Source organism: Zymoseptoria tritici, chromosome 1 (assembly GCF_000219625.1).
Source record: "Zymoseptoria tritici IPO323 chromosome 1, whole genome shotgun sequence".
In the NCBI taxonomy this organism is placed as follows: Eukaryota; Fungi; Ascomycota; class Dothideomycetes; order Mycosphaerellales; family Mycosphaerellaceae; genus Zymoseptoria; species Zymoseptoria tritici.
Window position 1 is genome coordinate 2,331,391 of NC_018218.1, and position 14,412 is coordinate 2,345,802.

Consider the following 14,412-nt stretch of genomic DNA (forward strand, 5'->3'; position numbering starts at 1 on the left):
TTTCGAAGACAGATCTCGGCATCATCCCAACGTCCGTCCACCAACACTGACACCACGCGAAGGTTGTTCGGGACGGATCGTGGAGGTCCGTGAGCCGGGACTGAAGCTTCGGTCTCTGCTTTGCGTCTCCACGAAGCGCTCCTCGTTCAAGACAGCCAGCCAATTTGGGCCGAGCTCGCTCTTCATGGCTTCAATCTTATGTCGGTAGACGTGCGGGTTGGAGGTGATGTCTGCCGGCGATCGAGCGGGTGAGTCGTCGTCATCGTCGTCCGAAGGGTCGCGAATCTTAGGCGCTGGTGCGGATGGTGCAAACGCGGTGTCTAATCTCGGCCGCGCTGCGTGAACTTGTTGGGGTGGGTGAGTGGGTGGTGCTGCGTGATATGAGGTCGCCTCTGGTGTGGCCGGTAAGTCGCTTTCGGTGGTAGGGGTCAGTGGCCTCGGAGGCGCTTCCGTCAACTCCGGGACCGGCGGTTCTGGCGTTGTGTGAGCCGCCGTGATCAACGCACGATGTTCAGCCTGCGAGAGTTCCACTATTCTACGTCTCGGCCCCTTCTTCCGCCGAGCACTCGATCTTGGTTCGATCTCCGATTTTGACCGACGATGTCGAAGCGGAGCGGAGGGGGGCGGTGGCATTGGCTCCAGTCCAGCGGTTGCGAGCACATCAGGAGCATCCTCATCCTCTGGAGGTGCTCTGATGATTGGCTTGTTGGCCGGTTCAGGTACCCGATCGTGAAGATGTTTCTTCTCGTGGTAGATGGGGCCCATGGTGTCTATCGTGATGTCCTCCACATGGCCTGGAGAATCTCGAAAGAGGTTGAAAATTGTGATGCGGTAGCTGCTGTGTGTCCTTGTGAACGGATTCTTAATCAGATAAAGGTCCTTGATGTCGGGAATGCCAGTGAGGCGTGCGAGCTCTGTAGGGTCGTGAAGTCGGTTGTCTCGTAGGTCCAATCGCTCCAACGAGTACAACCGCTCGATGCCAGCTAGTGAGAGTAGTCGATTGGATCTCAGATTGAGGGTCGTTATGGCTGGAAGCGGATTTCGTGACAATGACGATAAGCTATCAATCATGCAATTGCTGAGATTCAATGCTCTCAAGTGAGTGAGACTGGCGAGTGCGTCGGGAATTTCCGAGAACAGATTGCCAGATAGGTCCAGTGACTGTAGTGTACTGGCAACCGGTGCCAAGCTGCTGGCAAGCAATGAAGTGAGGCCATTCTCTGCCAGGCTCAAGTGTCGTAGGAATGCCCACTTTGAAGAAGGCAAAATACCCATAGCCAGCAGATCTGATGTACTGTGGCGAGGGGTCATCTCCTGTTGACTTGATCCCGAGCTGCCGCTCGATCTGCGGTATTTGGGTGTAACCGCACGAACGTTCTGCGTCTTCTGTGCGGAGGGATGCCTGGAGGTTGTTGGCCGTGGCGGAGAGTTGCTAGGCTGTCTGATTGAGTCGAGCGGTCTCTTGCCATCCGACGATGCCAAAGCACTCGAACCAACCAATGACGACCTTCGCAAGGCTGTGAAGGGAGATTCCGGCACGGAAGTCGATCGCGCCAACTCTCCTTGCCTGAACTTGGGACTGCTGCTCGGCCATGGCATACCCGGAGTAGACGGCGTTGTCGGCACCTGTGTCTTGGAAGAACGCTTTCGTTTCCTACCCTCAGCGTCGTCCAGCACGATGTTGAGCAACAAGTCCAACGGATCATCCACCGCGCCGCGTCTCACAGTGAGGCTACGAAGTTGCTCCGACACTCGATCCCAGCCTTGGAATTGCCGGAAGTCGAGGTCACAAATCTCCAACGAGCTCACATTCTTGAAGATGAACAGAGGAACGGCCGTGTCAAAGGGGAACTCCTCGAAGCCTTCGATGAGCCTCGCTCTATGATCCGGTGCCAGCCGCAAGGCCGGGATTTTTGTGAAGCACGAGTACAAGTACTTGATATCATCACGATGTTGTACCATCTGTTTCTCTGCTTTTGCAACACTGTTCGACAGCGTGAACGTGGACCACATGGAAGACATGCTCGACATGACACTTCGCACACTAGACACGGATCGTAGAGACTCTGCATCGGCGGGCCTGCCTCGCGACTTGGGTGCGTGGCCGAGGAAGGAGACATAGTTGGAGGGAGCAGCGTCACTGTGCAAGTTTTCCAGACGAACGGTGGTAGGACCGACATTGACGCCGAGATCTTCGAATTTGCTGATGAGGTAGAAGAGGTGGTGAGGCGTGAGGCTTAGCTTGGCCGGCTTGATGTTGGGAGAAGAGAGGGAGAGGTATGGTCGAGAGAGTGCATTGGCCAGCGCTGAAGTGGCCGATGAGGGAGCCGTGCCGGCTGGTGCGCCAGGGAGGGTTTGATCTTTGCCATGTTTGGGTTTTTGGCGCTGCAACTGCAGCGCGTTGGCGAGGGCTTTCTCATGCGTGCGGACAAAGTATGCTAGATTCTGTGACGGGATGGAATGTCAGGGTCAACTTCGGCAAGGTACAGCCTGCCAGGGCTGGTCACGGCGACGACGCGGCGATGTGTTTTTTCTCGTACCTTGACGAATAGCTGTCCATCCTCCGAGTCCATCGTAGTGCGTAGGCCTCAAAACCATACATATGGGCGGCGGCGACGATGATCGGCGTGGGAGGGAACGACGTCGGTCGGAAGCGAAAGCGTTCGAGGGCGTGATGGTCGATATCGTCCTGGCAGGTGATGCGAAGCTGCTGCGGTGCGACAGGACAAGGCGCTTAGAGGTCACTCGATGCACATGCTGCCGTGAAGATGAAGGCCGTCTCGTAAGGTATGTATGGAGGGATTTGAAGTTCGAGGTCCGCACTACCTATGGGAAAGCAGGTCAAGTCAGCTGTCGGGATTGCGTGTGATGAGGTTCAAGCTGGACTGGGTCTGTTCGGCGGTGGTGGCTGTGAGGGTGGGATCGGATTAGGCCGACTTGTCTTACCACAGCTCCTGAATGCGTGACACACAAGCAACGCGAGGCGGATATGGATGCCCGATTGCCTCTGTGTGTAAGGTGAGGCAAGAGTCCTTCAGAAACCCTGCCGTCTCCCAAGTGAATGGAAGTAGTGAACGAGAGAAGAGGCTCCTCGGAAAGTGCAGGCCGGCCGATATGGACTTTGATATTGCTCGCAGCCAATAAAGACTCGGATCTAATGCAAGCGCCAACTAGCGCGCAGCCTGCAGAACGGCGCGCCGGTGGAGGGTCAAGGAAAAAAGGCTTGTCGATGTCGTGTTACCGAATCGAAGACGATATCGATTGGGAGAGGGTGTGGGGTGGTCTTGTTGGGTGGTCGGAGATGAACTCGGTCGGTGTGCAGATCAGGTCGGAACAGCGCTGGGTTGCAGCAGCAATACCAATTGTCATTATGCGAGGGATCTCCGACTATCACACTCTGGATGTCTCGTTGTGATGGTCATGCGCGGGCTGACGTTTGTATATACGATGTGTCCCGGGCATGTGTTTTTGTCATCGTCCCGTCCAGCTTCGGCCGTTGAACGCGACCCCTCCATAATACACCCAGTCATCATCCACACGCGAGATTGCCCGTGCTCGCCAAAATTTGCATGGATTCTGCTTTCGATATCCACAACGAGAGATAGGACTGCACGGTGTTCATGATCGACCACATTCACCTTCAACGCCAAGGTCCCGCGATGTAACTCAAAGCATGTCACAAGAGACTTGAAGAATTCTCCGCTGGTTGATGATCTGCAATACCGACGTGCATGTGTTGGCCGAGCTTTGGTCTTGTCTGAAGCCAGCCTTCTTGCCACAGTAGCAGGGCCTACATACGGCAGGCGGCTGGACTTCGTATTCAGTTACCTGCCAAAGCGTACTTCGTTCGCCCTGTCCAGATGGTCGCATATCCACGGTGGATATGGCACCACGATCGCATAAAACCGCCTACTGGGGCCATCCTTAAAATTGCGTGTGCGCACTACGTGAACGGGCACCCACCATCCCTGCTCGTGCCAATGTACTTCGACGTCAGATGCAGGGCCCGTGTACGGTGTACTTGTGCGAATGACATCTCCGGTCTGGACGCTGTCGATTCGACAATGTTACGCTCGTCCTCACCGACTCGAGCATTCGGCTGTGGGGATTGAGTTCCACGACATTGACGGCCAGCCTCCAAAGCAGCCAAGCGAGGAAGGGCCAACTGCGTCGCCCAAGTGGCTTCTACAAATCGATCCGGAAGTATGACGAATGGTGTACTCGATCATCAGCGCTTGACCAGCATAGCGAAGCTGGCGGCATCTGCTAATTCCTCGACATCGGATCTTCGATTGGTCGGCTTCATCACCACGCTGTCGACAGCTTCGAGCCACAAACTTTTTGCGAATGGCTCTCGTGCACGACCAGTCGACCAAGGTGCAGCATGCTGCATCATGCCTGCTCCACGCGCGAGGCGGCTACTGACGGTGTGGGACGCCTCCGGATTCGGTACGACGTTGTCGAGATCTGAGGCTCTTGACCGTTTGATTGTCAACGTCTATTGTTGACTTTCTCACCCCGCGTCGTACACAAACGCACCCCGCGCTCGATCACATGGGAGATATCCGTCAATTTAACATGCCTGACGAGCGACCGCCGCCGACCGCCTTGCATCGAGTCTCTCTTCCAGCCACGTCTATTGTTTCTGGCGATAACCGAATGGCCTGGCCTGAGCTGCATGCGGCTGCATGAAACTACTGCGCGCGCGATTGCGATTGCGATGGTCATGCGGCGGTCTTGAATCCAGTGGCAGAAAAGAAAGCTGCCACACCTCTTCAAGAGCACGTTTCGCCATGGACCGACGGCGCAGCTTCCGGGACGGATGAGAATGCTTACGAGTTGGTACTGTACACCGCTACGTCTTCGCTCCAGGGATCATCCCTCTTCAAACATGCCGGCTTTTCCAACATCGTCAGTTTCGCATTGATCTAGCCCTCGGTCTGCTTCCCTTGCGAGAGAGTCTGCATTAGCTGCGCGCTACCGGTGGGATGGGAGTGGTACAGCTCTGCCGCCTTTGCTCGGTGCAGCTGCGGAAGATGCATACGTGCACATGATACGTACGCGGCAGACGCGGCGGTCATGCTGATGGGTTTCCCGACATCCTTGACCGGGAGACCGAGACGACCGTCCACCTCAAGCCGCTTGAATATGAACGGAGACGACACTTCATGGCGCGTATCCTCGGCCGTAGACAGATGGCTGGCGCTACATCGTCACATGCAAGAACGATGTTGACCAAAAGCCGGCGAGCTCTCCGGCGCTCCGAAGTCGCCCGTTCCAAACTTTGGCTCTTGACATCACTTCGTCTTTCTACTACATTTACTTCAAGTATCTACCACAGCCAAGACATGGTCCATCAGCCATTGCCAGCTCATCCAGCCCACATCTAAGAATCCAACAATGTCATCAATAAAAACAGTCGGCGTTGTCGGAACAGGACTCATCGGCGCCTCCTGGACTGCCCTTTTCCTGGCACATGGCTACCGTGTGTTAGTCGCGGATCCAGGCGAAGGCGCCGAGAAGAAGCTGAAGGCCAATGTCCAAAGCTTCTGGCCTACTCTAGAGGAGCTGGGTCTCGCGGAAGGGTCAGCCATACCGCTCAAGAAGTACGTCGGCTTCAATACTGATTACTGACACACAGAGCGAGTATCGACAACTACGAGTTCGTCGGGAGCTCGCTTGGAAAGCGATCAGCTGAAGTAGACTTTGTGCAAGAGGTCAGTCGGCGACGAGGCGCCTCGTCGGTCGTTCGAACGTTGACCAGACTCCTCGCAGAGCGCTCCAGAACGGCCTGATATCAAGTCCAAGCTGCTGGCCGAGCTGGACAACGGAACACGTTCAGACGTGGTGATAGCATCGTCTTCGTCCGGCATTCCGAGCTCGCAATTCATCGATCAATGCCAGCATCCCGAACGAGTGCTTATTGGCCATCCGTTCAACCCACCGCATCTGATGCCCCTGGTGGAGATCGTACCTCATCCCAAGACGAGCCAGACGGCGATTGAGACCGCGCGCACCTTTTACGCATCGATTGCTCGTCGCCCGATTGTCGTGAAGCAAGAGATACCGGGATTCGTCGCTAACCGTCTTCAAGCTGCTCTGCTTAATGAAGCGTACAGTCTCGTGAGTCGAGGGATCCTCTCGGCGGAGGACTTGGGTAAGGTCAGAAATGTTCTTCGACGCTTCCATCCAGCTAATCGATCTCGCCAGACGCCGCTGTTACGACCTCGCTTGGTCCTCGCTGGGCCACCGTTGGGCCGTTCATGGCGACTGCAATGGGCGGCGGAGGCGGCTCCAATGGATTCCGCCATCTGCTTGAGCATCTGGGCCCAGCTGCTCAAAAGTGGGTAGACGATATGCGTGAACATGCGTTTGAACTGACGACCGAGAACATCGACTCGCTTACGAGAAGCGTCGACAAGGAGTTGCAGGGAAAGGATCTCAAGGAGCTGGAAGCGGAGCGCGATGCTAAGTTGGTGGAACTGTTCAAGCGGAAAGGGAAGCAGCAACGAATGCGGTAAGATAGGATACGTCTGGGCACGCAGATGTGCAGCTTAGTCCGTCCCAGCGGGGCCGTGTTTCTTGGTCGCAGTGGTGAGAATGGCGTTCGGTCTCGAGACGTGAATGTGATCTCGCGTGCTTCCAGGTTGGGTACAAGACCAGAACGATTCGTCAAAGGTTGTGCTTTTGCTGTGATATTCTGCCAGAAACAAATGAAGATACAGTCCAGTCATCTCTCGCAGTCTTTGATCGGAAGCCTTGCGAAATATGTTACCAAAAGGTCGCATGTACCAACAGCAGTGCCGCGAGCCCATGTTTGTCGAACGGGACACATTTCAATCGTCACTGTTTCCTGGAGGTCGAAGTCGATTGACAGAATGTGCATGTCGGCGAGCCTTTGCGTGCGAGGAACCCGCATGACTTCCGACTGAGCTTTTTGATTGCACAGGCAGTTGCCGGCAGGCCCGGGCTGGGAACAATGAGATCGAACTTCTGTCGTTGCGATGATGCGATGATGCGATGCCCCAGCGAGGTGAACCAAACTTCAATCACGGCCAGGGTGCTGCTTACGTCGAAAACTCAATCGGTCTTACCAGCAGGTACTGGAGCAGAGATGCAATTCAATGGAATTCGTACTTACCGAGAGACTGTGAAATCTTGTCATCAGTGTGTTCAAGACCCGGGAGTTTAAGCGCCGAGTAATGAGAGTGCACAGCCAGCCAGCGGTTACGGGCCAATCGTTCGAGGAAGCCGCACGATCTCGAGAATCGGACGAGACGAGTCACGGCATCGATACTTGGGACTCGCAATCTCCATTCACTCCATCAAAAATCGCGTCGTACAATAGCGCTCGTGCATGGGTCCGACGATCGGGCCAAAGCGCCAGAACATGTCTGGTCCTGTCGAGATGCGGATGGTTGAGCTACGGGTCTGATCGCGGCGTCCGGGACCAGAGTGAGCATGAGCCCGTTGTCTCGCTATCAAAGATGAGCATCGTCAACCAAGGCAGCAGTGGCCAGGTCAACAGTGGTGGCAGTATCGGTCGAGACTCTTTGGCTAGTTGTGTGTGAGGTTTGTTGACATTGAGCACGACGCGCCTCTGCAAGGCCGCATGAGGATGACCGCGACGGACCACAACAGTGAAGTCGCAGCTGTGCCTCTCTCCACGGCTTGAGAATTGAGCGGGCGAAGACGATTTGAGCGATTCCTGCGTGTGAGAACAATGTCAATGGTCACAACGAGCAATCAGTCAACTGGTATTGTCATTGCATTTCATTGCATTGTCGTCGATTAAAGTGCAAGAGTGAAGACACAGCGCAAAACCGTTGCGGTAGACCCTTGGTGGCTCTCCCCCTCGCTCCTTCCCGGGGAGCTAACTTTAGCCGTCGCAACCTGCAAGACCTCAGCATCAACACGACCATCAACACTCACTCGGCCCTCCTCACCACCACCACCCATCGCTTGCTACGCCCTCTGTCATTCCCGGAGCTACGCCTTGCTGTCATTTCCGCGGCGACTCGTGAGGGTGTTCTTGCTAATGTGCGCACAAGGAATAGACGGCGCATTACCCCTTGGCCCATAACGAATCGCCTCACACTCGCTCGAGCGACCACCTCACGCAAGGACAACATCCGATACTATTCCTGTGCGACAGCAATTCTACCATTGGCGCATTATCACGAGCGGCCTCCGCCTTCGAGGCCGTTGGCATCTGACAGACATCGCATTCACCCTCGATCATGGACGTGTCACATGCGCAATCGGCGCCTGACAGCAGCGACGCTGTCACGGGCGCACAAACACCGCCGCTCATGTCACCTCCACGAAGCAAAACTCCACCTACCATCACTGGCAAACGACCGCACAGCGAAGATTCAACAATGCGGGCCAATAGTGAAGCTCTCCAAAGTGGCAGCGAGCCGGTCAGTGCTGTGGCACTCAACAAGGCATTACAAGAGGTGGGAAATGCAGGTCAACGAAGAGTCAGCAACCCCGCGGCAAGTCCAAGTCGCAAGCGTCAAAAGGTGCAAGCAAGCGACCGGTTCATACCAAACCGGTCTGGCCAAGATCTGTCGGCGAGTTACAACCTCCTCCATGAAGATGGATCACCTGCGACCCCATCGAAGCTCAACCGCAAAGCACCCGGCGACCTTCACTTTCAAAAGCGAGATGCGAACCGGATATATTCGTCGATACTGCGATCAGAAATGTTCGACAACGAAGTTCCACAGATACTCAACGATCGTTCAGGATCGCGAGCTCAAACTCCGCCAGTGAACGGCGCCAACTCCACGTCGCTCTTTTCAGGGACAAGTCTCACTCCCTCAACACCCAACAAGAATCTCTTCTCCTATGGCCCGGCCGCTCCAGTATCTCTCACACCACGTTCCATCTCTCGGACCGATCGTGGACCGAACATCAATTCGAGATCCGAAATCTACAGTCTGTCGCCAGTCAAGCACTCATCTCAGAGCATGCTTCTATCTCCGCGAAAGACTCCTCGTGCTGTGAGCAAAGTTCCTTACAAAGTATTGGACGCACCAGACCTTGCGGACGACTTCTACCTCAATCTGGTTGATTGGGGTCCGAATGATGTTCTCGCGGTGGGTCTCGGACCATCAGTCTATCTCTGGAACCGAGAGACTGGAAAAGTCACTACTTTGTGCACGTTGGACAGTGACAGTGTCACGAGCGTGAGCTGGATTCAGCGGGGTACGCATCTTGCCATTGGCACTACCAAGGGCTTCCTTCATATCTGGGACACTCTGGCGCAGAAGCGGTTACGGACAATGACCGGGCACACGGCAAGAATTAGCAGTCTTGCATGGAACGCTCACATTCTCTCTACTGGCTCACGCGATCGCTCCATCCTTCATCGAGATGTTCGCTCGCCCCAAATGTTTCTCTGCAAACTCACAGGCCACAAGCAGGAGGTATGCGGGTTGAAGTGGAATTCAGACACCGAGCAGTTGGCGTCCGGTGGCAACGACAACAAAATCTTCATCTGGGATAAAATGGAAACGCGGCATCAGCATCGATGGGGCGAGGCGGAGGGCGGTCACAAAGCAGCGGTGAAGGCAATTGCATGGAATCCGCATCAGCGTGGAGTCTTGGCATCAGGGGGTGGAACGGCGGATCGCTGTATCAAATTCTGGAACACGATCTCCACTGCGCAAACGACGGCGTCAAGAAATGTACCTGCGAATCAGCCAAACCTCGACCTCGGACTTTCGACTTCGCCTCATCCGGATGATGCACTTTCTCCCGAGACCATCAGCCCGCATCTTCTCAGCTCTCACGACACTGGAAGCCAGGTCTGCAACTTGCTCTTCTCTCAGCGAACGTCGGAATTGGTGAGCACGCACGGCTACTCTCAACATGCGATCAACATCTGGAAATACCCAAGCATGACACAAGTGGTCAGCTTGACCGGTCACACGTACCGCGTGTTGTATCTTAGCATGAGCCCGGATGGCGCCATCATTGTTACCGGCGCTGGCGACGAGACTTTGCGATTCTGGGATGTCTTCAACCAGCCGAACAAGGAGGCGAAGCGAGGCATCGTGGGCGAGTGGGGTGTGATTCGTTAGGGTCGGCGCAGCCTACAGCGGATCCAGTCGAATTTTGTTACCTTCAAACAGCATCATGTTTGACATGATTTCCCAGCATTGGACTATCACATCCTCATTGCTTGAGGGCATCAGCAGGAAAGCAGCAGTGACCTGGAAAAGGCACTTTACGAACAGTTTACGAACAATTAAAGCGCAGCGTTGAGATTTGCAAGATATGGGCTGTTTAGCAAGGCGCTGGTGGTTTCATCAGGTCGACATTCGTGGCTCGACTTTAGCTAGACAGACCACTATTCAGCAGCTTTACACACAGGTATACAGTCCTGTCGTATTGCATCAGAGCGCTTTGGCACATTATCGTTCGCCTCTCGTACTGTACTGTGTTTCATACCAGGCAGGCCGTCAAGCCTGCAATATCTCAATCACCGGCCCGACATCGGCAGAACCTGAACAACGTCGGCATTTGGTATTTGGTTTGGTCCCTTCAACATCCCACTTCACCACATGTTGATTCGAGTCTCACTACGTTTTCAAGGTTCTTACTGCTGTATCATCTCCAGAAACTGTCACAGAAGCTTTCGAACGACATCTATAGTCAAGATGCCTCAGCCAGCCTATTTGACGGGCGACAAGGAAGGCATTGACAAATTCATTGATCAGTTCGACGTGAGTCTTGAGCTGCTAATATTGAACGACATGCGCTGACTGCGATCCTGCAGACTTTCCTCTTCGACTGCGATGGTACGCCTCCCATGTTTCTCCGAATCTTCCGCGAGTCCGCACACATACAAGAGCATGAGAACGTTGAAAGAGAAGAACGAAGTTGGGGACTGACGATATGAGAAGGATAGGCGTGCTTTGGTCTGGCGATCACCTATTTCCACGGATACCAGAGACCATAGAGATGCTTCGGAGCAAAGGTACGATTCGGATCGAACGAATCCAGGAATACGGCTGCTCACCCTTGCACAGGCAAGCAACTCGTCTTCGTGACAAACAACAGTACCAAGTCTCGCAGCGACTACAAGAAGAAGTTCGACAAGGTCGGCATAAAAGCCAGCGAGGTAAGGGAACACTCCGAGCCTGACCAACCAGCGAGATACTCACTCGAACCCAGGAAGAAGTCTTCGGCTCCAGCTACAGCGCCGCCATCTACATCTCCCGCATCATGAAACTACAACCGCCCAAGAACAAAGTCTTCGTACTCGGCGAGACGGGCATCGAGCAAGAACTGGAATCCGAGAACATTCCCTACATCGGCGGCACAGACCCTGCGTTCCGTCGAGACATGACCGAAGAGGACTTCAAGCATATCGCAGACGGGTCGATGCTCGATAAAGACGTGGGCGTCGTATTGACCGGCCTGGACTTCCACCCTAGCTATTTGAAGTACGCTCTCGGATTCGCCTACATTCGCGCCGGAGCAGAGTTCTTGGCTACGAACATCGACTCGACACTACCCAACGCAGGCTCTCTATTCCCCGGTGCCGGATCCACAAGTGCGGCATTATCAAAGGCAGCTGGTCGGGAACCTTTGGCGTTAGGCAAGCCCAGTCAGGCTATGATGGATGCTGTGGAGGGCAAATTTCAGTTCGACCGCAAGAAGGCGTGTATGATTGGTGACCGGCTGAACACGGACATCCAATTTGGCATTGAGGGTGGTCTGGGAGGAACGCTGGCTGTGCTGACGGGCGTGAGTAAGAAGGAGGACTTTCTCGCTGAGGGTGCGGACGTTGTGCCGTCTGCATATGTGGGTCAACTTGGTGATCTGCTGGGGTGAAATCACAGTCTGGGCAAAGACAAACGAGAGAGGCTTCGCGACCTTGCAGGTACTTGCAAAGTATGAGCGTCATGTCTCGAGTGTCTCGAGAAGTACGGTCCATTGCCTGTCGAAGCTCGAAACGCTGCTCTTCCTGCCGCCACTCCCTTCACATACTCGCGTGCGGGAATCATGTGCGCTCAGATGGCGACCTTCTCCACCATCACGCTGCCATCTCCCTTCTCAAGGCTCTTCTGTCGGCCATCCTTCTCAGCAGCCTGCTCAAACTTCTCATCTTCCTCGTAGTATATCTGCGGCCGATTCAACTGCGTCGCCAGCTTATTCCTGCAAACAACGACACCGGGTCCCGATGCAAAGAATCGATCGATGTCCTCGAGAGACCTGTTCGCTGTTTCGGGATAGAAGAGGTATGTGACTGGAATGAACGCAGCACAGATGACCGCCCACACGATCCAGAATTTGTAACCCAGATTCTCAATGCCTGGAAGTGTAGCTTGGACAACGGCGTAGTTGCAGATCCAATTGGTCGCCATGGCTAGACTGGCGCCTTTGGTGCGCATTTCCAAGGCGTTGATCTCGGTGGGATACAGCCATGGAACGCCCAAGACGCCCATACCGAAGGAAGCAAAGAATGCGAAGAAGAAAGCAACAGCCACGGAGCCGAGGACGTAGCTGTTGCCGCCCTTCTCCTCCAGGCCTTGTGCTATGGCAATGCAAACCCAGCAGATGGAGCACGCAGCTGCGCTACTCATCATGACCTTGCGCCGTCCAAAGCGTTCGATGACGAAGTAGGCTAGGCATGCGAAGATCAGGTAGTCGACTGAGCCGCAGGCTGCGAGGACTCGCGAGAGGAGCGGAGAGATGCCCAAGGCGTTGATGAAGATGTAACTCATGTAGTTGTTGAAAAGGCTATGAGTGTGAATACTCTTGATGTTGGTGTCTAACTAAAGGAAAGCTATCTATCTGAAGGAACGGACGGCCTATATGGGCCTTAATCGTGTTTGCTACATGCTTGCTAGCATGCATTGCTGTCTGAGAAGGTGTGAGAAGAGTCTTTGTCCAACAGTAGTAGCTCGTGACGTTAATGCCTGAGAATAGCAGAGTCAGCTGTTATTCACACAGTCTCCAGGCAGAACAAAGCGTCGTGGTTTCTAAAGGAGCCTCAACGCTGTGAGCTCACTCTGCAACGCTTACCGCTGACTTGATTCATGCATTGCATTGCTGCACCGAGAATCATTCTCCGAAGGACACCGGCGGGTCCTCGCCCAGATATGAGTTGCCACCAGGTGTAGGTGTTGAGATGTTCCTTGTCGAGAACGTCTTTGATAATGTCGAACTGGGCTCGGACCGAAGAAGAGTCCGGAGTGGCTCCATTGCCTTGCAAAGCGGCTATGACCTATGCCAATGTCAGTAAAATCTTACTTGATACTTGTCATGAAATCTGATCTAGCATACCTCAGTAGCCTCCTCGAACTTTCCTTTCCTGATTAGCAAGCGAGGGCTATCGGGAAGGAACGGACACATTGCATAGATGCATAGGGTGAAGAAGATCTGGAAGGCCAGCGGGAACCTCCATGCCACATCGCGTGGAGCAAAGGAGAACCCCAGAGTGAGCCAGTTGGAGATCGAGAAGCCCGTGATGCAGTTTGCCATTTGAATGATGACCAGCTTTCCTGTCCTGCTGTTAGTCAATGTAATCAGCCAAGATCGTTCAAATCACCTCTAGAGCTCATCCTGCTGGTTTCCGCTTGCCCTGCGAGTGAACTGTATCAATGCTTGTCTGGGCCTGACGGTCTCCAGTACGTTACACTTACAGACGCCTGCTGTAGAGGTATTCATTCCCGTTCCAAGACCAGCGACAACTCGACCAACCATCATCTGAGGAACACCATAACTGGCAGTTTGAATGATGGCTCCGATCGCAATGACCGTGCTGCCGACAAGGATCTGCCGAGGACGACCAAGGTAGTCACCGGTCAAGATAGTGCTCATGGCACCGATGAAGCACCCTGCGAGAAGAATAAGCAAGAGCCACGGCAAACAGGGTGTGGCACTGACCTATGTTATATATAGATGTCATGGTACCCTGAGTATTGGCAGACGGGTGGCCGAAGGTCTCGAGGAAGTCCTCACTGATGATCACGTTGCCGAAAACGCGTGGGTGGCTGTGAGTCGAGAATTTTGATGAGCTCAACCCTGTGCGGAGACTTATCTTGATCGTAGCCGTAGAAGATGAGAACGGTGGATGCAGCACTCACGAGACTGTCAGTGAGAACTCGTCATTTGCGTTGTCGGGCTTACATCGAGATCCAAACAGTAAGTGCATCACCGCTTCCGCCAAGGTACTTTCGAGCCATGTTCGAGGGTTGCTAATGTTAGTTGAATGACAAGACAATGAGCAAGCAACGAGCCCCTATAGGCATGTATCGATATCTCGATTGAGGCAGATGCTGGGGCATATGTATCTGCATATTGAAGTCAAGAGAGCCGGGTACTAAAGAGGATACAGCCATTCGTCCACCGGCTCGTGCCCAAATGGCGTACGACGAAGGTTGTGTGCAG

General features: G+C 54.2%; 5 protein-coding genes across 5 annotated transcripts; 3 read left to right on the forward strand and 2 right to left on the reverse strand.

Moving 5' to 3' along the window:
* Window positions 1-21: 21 nt before the first annotated feature.
* Window positions 22-2,573, reverse strand: MYCGRDRAFT_107101 (uncharacterized protein; the record flags this gene model as incomplete). The annotated part of the gene is made up of 2 exons (XM_003857406.1): window positions 22-2,445; window positions 2,541-2,573. 2 exons carry the CDS (start codon window positions 2,571-2,573, stop codon window positions 22-24), a joined length of 2,457 nt encoding a protein of 818 aa, XP_003857454.1.
* A 2,777-nt stretch (window positions 2,574-5,350) lies between these two features.
* MYCGRDRAFT_65829 (uncharacterized protein) lies at window positions 5,351-6,521 on the forward strand (the record flags this gene model as incomplete). The annotated part of the gene is made up of 4 exons (XM_003856145.1): window positions 5,351-5,585; window positions 5,642-5,717; window positions 5,776-6,157; window positions 6,211-6,521. The coding sequence occupies 4 exons, from the start codon at window positions 5,401-5,403 to the stop codon at window positions 6,519-6,521; spliced, it is 954 nt and encodes a 317-aa protein (XP_003856193.1).
* Window positions 6,522-7,937: 1,416 nt separating this feature from the next.
* MYCGRDRAFT_98409 (uncharacterized protein) lies at window positions 7,938-10,224 on the forward strand (the record flags this gene model as incomplete). The annotated part of the gene is made up of 2 exons (XM_003856146.1): window positions 7,938-9,685; window positions 9,794-10,224. 2 exons carry the CDS (start codon window positions 8,241-8,243, stop codon window positions 10,089-10,091), a joined length of 1,743 nt encoding a protein of 580 aa, XP_003856194.1.
* A 383-nt stretch (window positions 10,225-10,607) lies between these two features.
* Window positions 10,608-11,850, forward strand: MYCGRDRAFT_65833 (uncharacterized protein; the record flags this gene model as incomplete). The annotated part of the gene is made up of 5 exons (XM_003856147.1): window positions 10,608-10,736; window positions 10,790-10,811; window positions 10,922-10,990; window positions 11,043-11,134; window positions 11,188-11,850. The coding sequence occupies 5 exons, from the start codon at window positions 10,671-10,673 to the stop codon at window positions 11,848-11,850; spliced, it is 912 nt and encodes a 303-aa protein (XP_003856195.1).
* A 179-nt stretch (window positions 11,851-12,029) lies between these two features.
* On the reverse strand, window positions 12,030-14,207 carry MYCGRDRAFT_31282 (sugar transporter; the record flags this gene model as incomplete). The annotated part of the gene is made up of 8 exons (XM_003857405.1): window positions 12,030-12,776; window positions 13,052-13,246; window positions 13,306-13,523; window positions 13,571-13,603; window positions 13,665-13,859; window positions 13,909-14,015; window positions 14,059-14,103; window positions 14,152-14,207. The coding sequence occupies 8 exons, from the start codon at window positions 14,205-14,207 to the stop codon at window positions 12,030-12,032; spliced, it is 1,596 nt and encodes a 531-aa protein (XP_003857453.1).
* Window positions 14,208-14,412: the final 205 nt, after the last annotated feature.